General features: G+C 46.2%; 1 protein-coding gene across 1 annotated transcript; it reads right to left on the bottom strand.

Annotated features, from left to right (window-relative positions):
* Nucleotides 1-1,658: 1,658 nt before the first annotated feature.
* SLC19A2 (solute carrier family 19 member 2) lies at nucleotides 1,659-13,163 on the bottom strand. Its single transcript, XM_042809767.1, has 6 exons — nucleotides 12,996-13,163; nucleotides 12,303-12,908; nucleotides 9,055-9,277; nucleotides 2,967-3,159; nucleotides 1,996-2,137; nucleotides 1,659-1,784 (listed from the first exon to the last, which is right to left on the bottom strand). The coding sequence occupies exons 1-6, from the start codon at nucleotides 13,161-13,163 to the stop codon at nucleotides 1,659-1,661; spliced, it is 1,458 nt and encodes a 485-aa protein (XP_042665701.1).
* Nucleotides 13,164-13,543: the final 380 nt, after the last annotated feature.

Genomic DNA, 13,543 nt, shown 5'->3' with positions numbered 1-13,543 from the left:
AAGCTCTGGAGAGTGCATCTCCTGGCACAGCCAACCTGGAAGAGCTCCACAGACCCCACAGAGCATAATCTCAAATGTGTTAGTCATTCATTTTGTGTGGTTAAGACTAAGGCTCACACAAATGATGAGAATGGCTGTACCTCTTCCAGGCAGGAGAGAAAAAGCTATGAGTTCTCCACAGCACAAGACAGACCAGGCAATAAAATGAAGCTGCCTCTTCGAGGCTGACTGGAATAACTCCAGCTGCACAAGGAGTAGGCATGGAAAAGAAGCAGACTGTACAACATGTTCTCCCTTGCCAGTTCTCCATATGCTTAAAACCGCAACCTGCACAGCAACAGGGACAATTTGCAGGACATGCCCACAGTGCTGTGCTGGTTATGGTGCCTGAGTACCCAGGTGCCCAGGTCTAGGACAGCTCTGTGTAACTCCTCACCAGTGCTGAAGCAATTTGGAACAAATAAATTATTTTAAAAATCAGCTATGAGGCAAGACCCAAATTGTCCAGACCAAAGAAAATAAAACATTTCTCCCACAAATATTCTTTTCTTTTTGCTTAAGTGGAAAAAATGAGGCAGAACTAGTGATGCAGACCCACCAGAAACAGAGGCGCTTTAAAATGGGAAGGAGTGACAGAGCAGTAATCAGTATTTCTCAAGACCTCAAGAGTTCATTCTGTTAAATACAGTAACTGAAGTAAATACAGTAACGGCAGTCACAATTCTGAGGTTACACAGAACAGTCTAAAATCTTGCAAGTCACCTTCCTCCTCTGATGATGCACTCATATCCACCATCCCACTGAGATAGCCCAGCCATCAGGGTTATGAATCAGTGACTCATACAATTGCAACAGTCTGCAACCCTTGAGGACAAAGGCAAGGACATCAAGTGGTTCTGCAGACTAGCACCTAATCCACTTGAAAATGGATCCCTCTTGGGCTCCCCTACAGCTTTACATTCCCTTGGGCACAGGCCTTCACAGCAGAAGTAGCATCACTGAGAGCAATTCAGGGCTGCCACAAGTTGCCCCAGGACACACTTAGGCTTTTGGAGAGGCAACACTATTAGCTATAGTAAAAATCTGACAGCGGAGATAGGAGACAAGCAGCAGAAACAGTACAAACAACTGAAGGAAGCATGTGCGTATGCAGAAATCTTAGTGTCAGAGACCTCAAAACAAAGTAACCAGCATCACAGGGCAGGCACTGTGAGAACCATGCTGCAGAGCACAGGCCTAAGGCCACCGCCTCTCCTGGGCCCAAGTCTCTGCAGAAAGAAGTCTTTGAACACACCCGTTATGCAGCAGCATCTTAACAACAAGAACAGTGGCTGACCAGGCAATCCTAAAGCTGCCTTTCCTACAGCAGCCTCCAGATGCACAGCCTTAGACTAAAACGTCCCAAGGCTTTCATTTTTTTGAAATTTGTTCTTCATCACGCATCCCAAACATGCAACAGAAGAACAAAAGGCATTTTAGAAAGAAGATATTTGTTCTTACTTACGTAAGACCCAATACATTTACCTTTTAAAGTGTACTACTAATATAGTATAAATATGGATCAAGTACCATCAAGATGGCTGCCTTGGGAAGAAAAGGCAGAGATTAAAAACAGACCTCTGTCTTCATATGTAGCCACACAGTCTTCACGTAGTGCACTAACAGCTTTCAGGAGACCTGCTCCGCACCCGCTCTTGTCTTCTGTGGGCTCTCATAATACTGTATAAACCACTGCCCAAGAACACCAGGGAGATAGCCGCAAAATACGATGCATAAATCATGAACTGCAGAGAAGAGAAGGAAAAAGTGACTAAACAAAACAGTTACTAAACACGTAAGAAGGTTAATTCATGAGCTTCCTTATTCTTAAAGATCAGGAATTAGTAAGCATTTCTTTATCAGCAAACCCTTGCCCCAGAAACCAGTGGCTGAGAGACTTCATAGCCTAGTTTTGCATTCCTCCCTCCCATCAGTAAAGAAAAAAGTCTGTCAAACCTGAGTGAAGATGTCCAATCCAAGCCCACTGGCATCTACGACAATTAATGTGAGTAAAGTCTGAAGTGCTAAGGCAATGAATGTGTTGACCCCAAACACCAGAGCATACCGCTCCACACTGAGATTTGTAGCAATCTGAAACCTGGAGAGACAGGGATGGACAGAAACATAAAGATGGGGAAGAAGAAGGGAAATGTAAGACTAGGAGGAACATCTCTGTATAACTAGGCAATGGAGGAGCTACATGTTCTCTACAGCTAAATCAGCTTGCACTGGTAGTATACTTGTCTAACTAGGATCAGACTAGTGGAGACTCCAGAGACATATAAGAAGCTACAGATACTTTGGGAAGCTTGTGGGTTTCAGTCTTATTGAAGCAACTCTGTCTGATGCAGTCTGAACAGGTACAATGCCCTCTAATCTCAAAAACTGCTGGCCTTTAAGCATCAACCTACCTCAGTGTGGGCCGTGGCCTTTGCAGTTACCAGTTTCACCATCTCCCCTCCAAAGTACCTGGGCTGTCACACAGCACTGGGTATAAGCTCAACAACAGCTGCATTTACCTCCTCAAAGCAAGGAGGTGACACTGAAGAAGTCTTCTCCAGTATACAAAAGGGAAAACTGACCCCATAATATGGATAAAGTATTGTCCTCTCCTCATGGCTAACACTTCACCCCAGCCATGTTTACAGAAATAGTGCTTCTTGCCAGGGCAATCTAATATTTAAACATTCAGAAAAATATATTTTTAAATATTTAAAAATATTTTTTAAATAACACCATTTGATCTTGGGCACACTTTCAGCAAAATACACACCGCTGTGCCACAGTTTCCAACTTGAATCAGAACACAAACCCTTGCAACAGATTTCCTGAATCAAGGTGAGACACTGCTTACATAGAAAATAGGTCAGCTTTCACATCAGTTATAATCTTGAGAGTAATTTACATTAAAAAAAATATACACTTACGTTGCTATTGTGATTAGCAGCATGTAAATAATTCTGAAGACAACATAAGATGCATAGCACACCCAGATGTTGTGAACAGTGTTCATAATATATACAGCAGCAGCAATAAGAAAGGAGAACAGGGCAAGTGCCACTTCACCCCACATGGCCCAGGATGTTTTTATATGACCCACAGCAAATACTGCAACAGCTCCTGTGAAGGGAAGGAAAGCATAACTATTAGTTACTGCACTTGGAAAAATTTGGACACAGTATTAGTCATATGGCCTCTACTACCTAAACACAAGTGAAATGGAAGATACTTATGCACACACCTTAGCTCCTATTTATGCTAATGGGGAAAAACAAAATAGGTCAGTGAGATGACTCCTACTGAAATCTCCTGCCTGGCTTCATAAGCACAGCAACCTCGTGACTCAGAACATAGTTGCTCTGATCATAGAAGTGTTGTCAAGCAGGCAACAGAAATGTAAACACTGCTTTACAGAAGCACCCTGTTAACAGTGCTGTGGTGCTTCAGGGTCTGCATTCACTGGGTGTATCTCCACTTTGACAGGCAGCTGCTAGAACTCTCATTTAGGAGGCAGGAAAACTTACACTTAATGTCATCTTCCCACTGGGCTCATTAAGTGAGAGCATGGGATCAAACCCAGATCTAAAAATGACAAAATTTCATTACAAACTATTGAGGCCATAAAAAAAGAAAATCTTACCACTGACTGTGCACAAAAAATCCTTTATAACTAGAACAGGTCTGTAGATCCTGCTGGATTTTAGAAAAGTGGAGATGGAACAAGACAGATCCCAAAATGGGTAGCATGAAATATGCACTTCTCAAACTGCAGGCAAGGTGCATTTCATGCACTGTCACAGCTGTAACTACTAAGAAGCCAAGATATCTATTACAAGAAAATTCCTATTCAAAATAGGCTTTGTTTTGCAAACAAGTGAAAGAGCAACCAATACTGTAATACTGCTGCTAGAACTAGACAAACAGCATACTGATAAAGGGAGGCTTACTGGAAAGCTCTGAAAAACAGGATTGTATTCAGCATTTGATCACCATACAGAAGTTCTACACTGCAACATCTAGGCTTTGTAGCCCTCAACTGGACTGTTCTCTTAGAAAAATCTCAAAACACAGAGGCTCTTTTTGTCAGGGGCATACATCTGCAATCCTGTCAGATCTCACAATAATCTTGCAGACTAGAAAAGGTAGTTCTTTTTGCCTTGGAGAAAGAACATATTCACTCCAACCAAAACTCTTCTTCCCAGTGCCTGCTCTGATACTACCTGACTGACATTTTGTTCTCTGAAAGCCTGGCTCTCCCTAGCAGAGAAACACTAATATGCAAAAAGAAGCTAGGTCCTAGAGTCTTCTTTCCATCATCTCATTAATTTTGAGATTTGGGAGGAGGCATTCAGTGTCTCATTCTGGGGATCTAGGAACAACTCAAAGTTGTATTTCCAATAATGCTCAAGGTTATACCAGTCCAGTACCTGATTATAATATATACAACATGTGTCCAGCAATTAAACACATATAGCTGATCCAGTGTTTTCACATCCCAGCCTGATGAAGGTCTGCCACAACCCTAAGAAACCGCATAGATTTGGCTAAACAGTCAGTTGACCTGACTAGAAAGAATAATATTTATGTCACACAGGACAGGAAGCTGAGAGACACCTAAGTCACTATGCTCTACTCAAATCCTTCTGCAGAGCAGCACATGTACAGGCAGGGATAGCAGCAGCATGTTATGTGAACGTAAACAGACATTGCCCATAACTGATCACAGGATGACTAAGATCCATGACAACAGCAGATGAAATCTGGGATGCACCAGGACAGAGATCAGAGATTTTCAGTAAAGAGAGAGAAGTGAAGTGCATTCATGTTCTTCTACAAGATCAAGGGCTCCTTGAATAAAGCTGAGTGCTGTTCTAGTCATCCATCTTCAAAAAGAAGGCAACTCAAATCAGATATGATACAAAGTTGGTGCAAAGAGGGGCCAGTGAGATGAGCTCAAATGTACTAAACAATACGTACAAAAGCTTGGCAGCACTGGCCCATGATAAAGAACATCTACAGATAGGCCAAAATGAGAAGCTTTCAAAAACATAGCCTTTATGTGAAGTCAGAAATATACTGCTCATAAATACATTCAAACTGGAAAACAGAAGTGAGAGCATATGCATTACTGCCTAGAAAGTCAGGTTATTAGATGATCATCTCAGATTCCTCTAGTCCTATTATACATAAAAATCACAGAATGGCTTGGATTGCAAAAGATCATTTTGTAGATCATCTAGTTCAAACTCTCCTGATGTAGGCATCTGTAAACCACCAAATCAGACACTAAATCAGGTTGCCCAGGGTCATGTTCAGCCTGGCTTTAAACACCCCTACGAATGGGGCATCCATAACTCCTCTGAGCTTGAGCCAGTGCCTTACCACCCTCTGAGTAAAAACCTTCTCCCAACATCTAATCTAGATCTCCCCTCTTTTAGTCGAAAACCATTCCCTCTTGTTCCATCACTATCAAACCATGGAAAAAGTTTGCCTTCCTCTTGATTATAAATGCTTCTCAAGTGCTAGAAGGATACAAAGAGGTCTCCAGAGTCTTCTCTTCCCCAGGGTGAACAAGCCCAGCTTTCTTAGCTTGTCTTTGCAAGAAAGCTGCTCCAGCCTTCAGGACTTCATGGCCCTGGATGCACTACTCCAGATGGGGCCTCATGAGGGCAGGGCAGTGGGGGACAATCGTTTCCCTCGTGCTGCTAGCTACCCCTCTTCTGGTGTAGCCCACAGATACAGTTGGCCTTTCAGGCTGCAAGCACATATTTGTCCAGTTTTTCATCCACCAAGACCCTCAAATCTTTCTCCTCAATGCTACTCTGAGTTCTTCTCTCAGTCTGTATACATACTTGAGATCACTCTGACCCAAGTGCAACGCCTCTTGCACCTGGCCTTATTGAAACTCATTAGGTTCACACCCTCCTGCCTTTCAAGCTTGTCCAGGTCTCTCTGGATGGCATCCTTCCATTCTGTCACATCACTCGGCTTAGTGTCACCTGCACGCTCTCTGAGGGCGCACTCAATCCCACTGTCTAGGTTACTGAAAGCTTTCAGCTGAGATTACTAATCTTCACTTGTTCCAAGTACTTAGTCTGTATCAAGCGGAAGAATTTTTTGGTTCTCTTTTATGAGTGGTTCCAAGAGAGAAGCTAATTCGTTTTCTGAAAGCATCTCCCAAAATGACTCAGCCCTTTGCAGAAAAGATATCAGATAGGAAAAAAAATAAAAAAATAAAAAATGTAGCTTTGCCTGAGTTGAGTGAAACTACCTTTTTTAAGGCCATTGTTTACAGGATTTGATAAGCATAGAATCATAGAACCATAAGGTTGGAAAGGACCTATAAGATCATCTAGTCCAACCCTGCTCCCATTACCACTGCTACCACAAGCACTGACCCATATCTCGCAGCTCCTCATCCAGTCACCTCTTGAACACTGCCAGCGACTCCACCGCCTCCCTGGGCAGCCATTCCAGTGCCTGACCACTCTGAGAGAAAAAGTTTATCTTTATTTCTAATCTCCTCTGGCACAACTTGTAGCCATTTCCTCAGGTCCTGTTTTTTTTTTTTTTTTTTTGCCTGGGAGAAGAGGCCAAACCCCTCCTCATCACAGCCTCCCTTCAGAAAGTTGTAGAGTGCAATGAGGTCTCCCCTGAGCCTCCTCTTCTCCAGACTGAACAATCCCAGCTCCCTCAGCTGCTCCTCATAAGATTTGTACTCCCAAATCCCTCACCAGTTTTGTTGCCATTCTCAGGGCATGCTCCAGGGCCTCAATGTCTTGTAGTGAGTGGCCCAAAACTGAACACAGTAGTCAAGGTGCAGCCTCACCAGAGCTGAGTACAGAGGGATGATCACCTCCCCGTTCCTCCTGGCCACAGTATTTCTAATGCAGGCCAGGATGCCGTTGGTCCTCTTGGCCACCTGGGATCTCGATCTCAAAGATTTGAAGAATAATTACCTCCATATTTATACCATTTATTTTTTTTTTATTTTTTTAATCTGCCTACGTTATACCCCCTTAACACAATAAATTTAGATGCTTAGTAAAGACATCTCAGAACCTGACAGTTTCCCTCTGAAGATGCCCTTACTTTACAGAGCATTCTCCAGCTGAAGTAAGAAGATGATGGTGACTTATTATTTCTGCACCCAGACACTGACTGAACTGGCAACTTCTTTCCCTTGTTACCAATTATTTTCTCTCCTGAGGCCAAGGCAGGATAGCAGCGGAAGACAAAAATAACTAAAATAAGAGCCATGGTATCATGCTGTGAAGGCATATCACCACATGCTATTTAAGTGACATTCAAAGAAAACTCTTTAATAGTCAGAATCACAGGGTTGGAAGGGACCTCAAGGATCATGAATCTCCAACCCCCCCACCCACAGGCAGGGCCACCAACCTCCCCATTTAATACCAGACCAGGCTGCCCAGGGCCCCATCCATCCTGGCCTTGAACACCTCCAGGGATGGGGCATCCACAACCTCTCTGGGCAGCCTGTTCCAGCACCTCACCACTCTCACAGTAAAGAACTTTCCCCTGACATCCAACCTAAATCTTCCCTCCCTCAACTGAAAACCATTTCCCCTCATCCTGCAGTTACCTACCCTTTCAAACAGTTGATTCCCCTCCTGTTTGTAGGCTCCCTTTAGGTACTGAAAGGCTGCAATGAGGTCATCCCACAGCCTTCTTTTCTCCAGGCCCAACTCCCTCAGCCTGTCCTCATAGGGGAGGTGCTCCAGTCCCCTGATCATCTTTGTGGCTCTCCTCTGGACCTCTCCAACAGCTCCTTGTCTTTTTTGTACTGGGGGCTCCACACTTGGATGCAGTATTCCAAATGGGGCTTCGCAAGAGCAGAGTAGAAGGGGACAATCACCTCCCTGCCCCTGCTGGCCATCCCTCTTTCAATAGAGGCCAGGATACCATTTGCCTTCCAAGCAACAAGGGCACACTGCTGACTCATGTTAAGTTTTTCATCTATCAAGACCCCCAGGTCCTTCTCCATAGGGCTGCTCTTAAGGACCGCTCCTTCCAGTCTGTATGGATGCCTGGGATTCCTCCAGCCCAAGTGCAAAACTCTGCACTTTGCCGTGTTGAACCTCATCAGGTTCACCCGAGCCCAAAAACTCAATGGTCAAAAACTCAAGAATTAAGTTGCTGACTGGTTCAAACCCAGCTAACACATTAGATAAGCTTCTAAAGCTATAAAACAGACAGAGCCTCCCACCAAACTCCAAGATAGGGCTGAGCATGCCAAAGACAGATTTCAAGCTTGTTTGTTGGGATACCATGATTTCTTCTGCCCCCAAGAAAGTACCATGCATAGGAGATCGTTAGAACAAAGTTCCATCAAAGAAAAGGAATATATTACAGCAACATCTAAAAAGCCTCTGGAAGGATAAGTTAGCTACATTAAAAAGGTATTGTCCTAGTACTGATAATGAAACAGTATTAAGCAACTTATTAGACAAGTTTGTGCGCTGACCAACCATCTTGGCCCTTTCAAGTCAAGAGACACTTCATCTTATGTAGCCTTTCTTCTTAACAGTGCTGAAATGACTATATGGCAATTCACTGCACACTGCATGTGTACAGGAAACTTTCATATGTTCCCTACACTGCCAGAGAAAAAGCAGTAAATGTAAAGAATCTTTACCCTGGCTTTGAGTGGCTAAAACAACGACCATCCCAACTGCTTTAAGCCTGTAGCTACAGTGGCAGCCAAGAAGGGGCAGCCAGATGCCTGGAGCCTTCTGCCAAGTCTTTCAGAATAACTGACTCAGGATGCTCCTTTAAATACCTATGCACTGGATTACAAGAATTAGAGCTTCACAAAGCAAACTCAGCGCTGAGTACTGCATCATGCATGTCATGGAAGACTCATCTCAAGTGCAGAAATTCCCTCTCCCGCACGTATAGGGGAATATAAGACATGTCCAAAGTGCGCTTTGGTGACACTCAGGGACATAAGACATTTTTCACAGCAGAGCAGGAGCTACATTAGCAGCTTACCTAGCAGCGTTGAGGCTGCCTCCACACCACCATTGTAGATCTCTGTGCTTTGAGAAGGCAGCACCATCTCCCACAGGCCCTGAACATAGTTGATGACCTGGAAGTAGCCACAGGTAGACAGCGCCCACCAGACTGACCAGCACAGCATGGTCCGAGAGGAATAGCACTGCAGGAAGTCCCGCCAGAGATCCTTGAGCACTTCTAAGGCATCTACTTTCTGCTCCTGCTTAAGTTGGAGAGGGAGGGAAAGATAAATGTTAGTCTATAAATAATTCAGGCTGCTCTGCAAAATTACAGCTTCCAAGAGGTCTGGTCACTGAGGAGTAACAGAACCACTTTAAGACACAAAGTTGCACCAAGCAATGAACAAGGATTCCTCATCACACAGAGGTCCCAGGAGCTGATCCCTGCCCTAACCAGGTAACCAATGTAAGTGCTGATTCCTTACATGGGATGGAAGGTCTCAGTCATAAGCACCCTCCCTCCTCATTTGTCTTTCATTACAGAGCAGTAACTGCTGGTTACCAGAAGCGTTACATGAGCAACTGACAGATAACAGAGAGAAGAGACTAGGGACAACAACCACTTTGAGGGAACAAGATCAGAAGTCAGTCATTCCTCAAAGGCAAAAGCATCACTGACAGCTCATTTATTAAATCCTAGCAAGTCTGGTTGAATTTGGATCAGCATAGAAAGAATTCAAGTAACAGTATTTTTAAAAATATTTCTCCTCACAAATAAAAGTCAATTTTCCTTAGTCCAGCATTCAGGGGTTAAGAATTCAACGAAGCAGTACCATTGCACCACTCTCTATCCCTGTTAATGTCAGTCAGTGCTCTTAGAAGAGAGATATTGTCTGAGGATCTAAAAAGAATGAAAGGTCCTTCCATCAGACACCATCACAAATGACAATTCTTGCACATAGAAGTTCTTTGACAAAAGGAATGAGGCAGGAGTGAACCTTTCTCTTCCAGATCTTTCTAGAAAGAACACAAGAAAGAACACAAAAGGGAAAAGGAAAAGGAAAAGACCCACAAAGTGGTCAGAAAAAAATTTAAGTAATGAATCTTAGGGATAACATACCTCACCACTTTGTTCCAAATCAGCAGAGGAAGCAAGCACGCATTCACTTTGTAGCCAGAGCTGCTTGCAAAGTCCACCCTTCTCACATCAGCCCGAGCAGCAGTTAATTCACATGGAATGTGATTCAGTCAAGACCCTGACCCCAGCTGCATCACCAGCCCCTATGAGCTGAAATTCCCTGCAGGGAGACCTGCCAGTGTGAACTTCTGCACACACAGCATGGCACAGCACTGCTTCCCTTCAAACCACAAGTCTCATTTTGAGATGTCTCCACTGAAATCCCCAATAAAGGCTGTGACCTCACTCTGTCCTAAGCTCCCCTTTTACACTTCTCAAAGTAGCACCAATTTCTGAGCATCGTTATTTAATAGTACACGGTCCCTTCAGTGCTTTGCCAAAGGCAAGATGCTTACTCTGCACAGACACTGCTTCTGCAAAGTCCATCAGAACAACGTGAGAAGAGGTCAGCACACAAAGCATGCAGCCAGGTGCAGGAAAAAAAAACAGTATCTGTGACCGTCACACACTGCAGACTCTGATTTGCAATCTTGACAGACTTATGCCTGATAAGCAGGACAGGCCCCATCAGCCCCTCCCCCTATCCCTCCTGGCAGTGCTTCTGTACATTAGTGGTAGTGCAAATAATGGTACATTCATCAAATGTGCTTGCCATTACCTTAATTAAGGCTGCAGCCAGGCAGCAGTGCCTCTCAGATTTTGGCACCTGGTGTGACCCAACCCCAGGCTGGTACTGAATTCCTTCCCCCTCTCCCTCCTACTCCCTACCCTCCTCCCCCCCCCACCTTCCCCAACACGAGTTCTGGAGCAGCCCTGTCCCTGGCAGTGGGGGGTGGGAGTCAGATAAATAGAAGGGGCAGAAAGGTGATGTTAATCCTGTCATTTATTGGCACTGAATTTCAGTCCTGTTTAACAAATATTCAGGCAAGTAGAATATGGATAAATATACTCTTGCTTTTAATTTCCTCAGCAAAGCCACTCCTGCCCTAAAAGCAGAAAATCTGCAGAAGCACGTGCAAACACCACTGAGGTGCCATGCTGCTGCCCTTCCTTTCCAACAGAAGGCAGAGCAAGATAAAGATATATACATCACTTCCTTAAGAAAAGAAAACAAAAGACTCTATCCAGCATTTCATTTTCCCCTTGCCAACTCAGCAACGGGGTACGTGCAAGTTGTGCCCAAACCACAGCTGCCTGGCTGCTAGGGCATAAAGCTCCCTCGTTAGCAAGCAAACCCCAGCCCCGACACACACAGGAATAACACAACCCATCTCAAAATTAAATAAATATAAGCCCAACTCTCCATTCCTCTCGCTCCAGGGACTGGCTTGCTTGCGAGGATGAATCACACCTCAGCTGCCTGAAGCAGCAGACACGCCTACCTTGTGCCCTGTTCCCAAAGAAGCATGACTTCTCACGGCTAGGAGCAGTGCTGACTCTCCTCAGGGCCCCAAGTGCACCCTGTGCCACCACAGGTTCTCACACATCTCAACAAGCTGCAAACACGTGTAACAGCCTGCAGCTGGGAGCCCCCCCCCCCCGCTGACTGTGCTGGAGGTCACAGGCCTGCAGCAGCTGGGGCACTGCTAGCACCAACTGTGGTGCACAACTGGAATGCACTAAATGAACACCAAAGGTATCCCCTGCAAAATATCCAGCACCAGTCTGTAAATGCTTTCCAGGATTACCACAGCTCCCTTCCTGGAGCAGTTCCCTTCCAGGATCATAAGACAGAAACCAATTGCTACATGCGTATTACTGCAGTTTGCATAATATTCAAAGGAGCAAAAGCATTCAAGACGTGGGTACAGAAAGATCAGTTTCTTTCCTCTGGGAGTCACAGGCATATCTAGAAGCGAACACAGCATTTGGAGAAGCACAGAACTTTCAGCACCCTGAGATACACCTTGTAACATTGGATAGAGATTTGACAGCCAGAGAGATCTAACCAAAGCCCTGTGATAGGTGCAGAGTGACTTCAGAAAAATCAAGGAGCAGCCTACTAAGCTCAATCAGAAAGAGGAAACCAGGAAAAGATTTGCCTGTGCCATAATTAAGGAAGTGGGGTAGGTGAAGGGATGCTTTTTGCTGTTGGATATTGCACCTGCGTACACAAATAAATGAGGCGCACGGAGGATGGAGCTCACCTTTTTCTCTGCCGAATGTCCCTCCCTGTTTAAGGGCATTTTGACCTCATCCTCCCATCCAGGCACTCTTGGCACACCGGGCTGGTCCTGCACGATGGCCCCATTCTTACAATCCATGACCTTCATCTCCAAGCTGAAGGGCTGAGTGGCGGCATGGTGGAAGAAAAGGCTTTTCCTTGGCATCGGCAGGAACCACGCTGTGCCAAAGGCAACAGAGATGGAGGTCAAGGAGATGACATTGAGGCTGAAGAGGGACCACCCTGCTAGGGACACAAGAAGCTGCCCACACACAGAGCCCACCGTGTAGCCCACCAGTGTGGCACTGCGGCAGTAGCTGGTGACCTTGCGGTACAGATCCACATCCACCACGCTGTAGATATAGGAGTAGTAGGCAATGTCTGTGGCGGTGCCCATCCCATAGAAGAACTCAAGGAGCTGGAAGGCACGCAGCCCTTGGGCGTAAAGCAGCAAGAACCAGGTGACGATGAGGCTCAGGCCTTGCAGCAGCACCACAGGCTTGTAGCGCAGGTAGTCTGTAGCCAGGAACACAGGGAACAGCAGTGCCAGGTACGAGTACGTCCACACTGGGTAGATCTCGTTGAACACCTGAGGAAGGAGGAGGAGAAGAGATGGCGGTCACCCCACAGCGAATGGAAATTAAGAGTGGGCACCCGGTCCCGAGCAGCCCAGTACCTGCGTCTCGTTGAGGTTTTTGTGCGGCTCCAACAGGTAACGGGTGAGAAAGGGCTCCGAGGGCCGCACACTGCAAAAGAAGCCGTAGGCACACAGCAGCCCGGTGGGCAGAGCCCAGCAGCAGCCGGGGCCACTCCTCGCGGGCCGGGCCCCCCGCAGCCCCGCCATGCCGGCGCAGGAGGCTGAGAGGTCACCTCCCTCCCCAAAGGCACCTCCAACCGCCAGCCCGCCGCGCGGCTCTTAAAGCCCATTCGCTGGCGCTTCGGAGGCGGGACTGCGTACCGCTCTCTCATTGGACGAGACCTCCTTCTCCCGGGCAGGCCGACCAATGGGAAGAGGGAGGTGGGAGGGCTGTGGCGGGAGAAGAGCACGTGTGTGGGGGAGTAGGGGCGGCGCGGCCGGCCTCTGGGGTCCCGGAACCGTGGGGTCGCGGGTGAGTGGGGAACGCAGGGAACTGGGGTAGGGAAACGGAGGGGGGAGGTGGCTGAGGCCGGGAGCGGGCACCGGAAAAGAGAGAGAGAGGAGAGGATGGAGAAAACTGCAAAAAC

Source organism: Centrocercus urophasianus, unplaced genomic scaffold, assembly GCF_019232065.1.
Source record: "Centrocercus urophasianus isolate 14NV4802_14NV808 unplaced genomic scaffold, USGS_Curo_1.0 seq_12, whole genome shotgun sequence".
Classification (NCBI taxonomy): domain Eukaryota; kingdom Metazoa; phylum Chordata; class Aves; order Galliformes; family Phasianidae; genus Centrocercus; species Centrocercus urophasianus.
This window is presented reverse-complemented; position numbering and strand designations above follow the sequence as displayed.

Coding starts and splice junctions, on each gene's coding strand:
- SLC19A2 (XM_042809767.1), bottom strand. CDS start 13,163: ATGGCGGGGCTGCGGGGGGCCCGGCCCGCGAGGAGTGGCCCCGGCTGC. Junction 12,909..12,995: donor AAAACCTCAACGAGACGCAG/GTACTGGGCTGC, acceptor CTCCTTCCTCAG/GTGTTCAACGAGATCTACCC. Junction 1,785..1,995: donor GATTGGACATCTTCACTCAG/GTTTGACAGACT, acceptor TCTTCTCTGCAG/TTCATGATTTATGCATCGTA.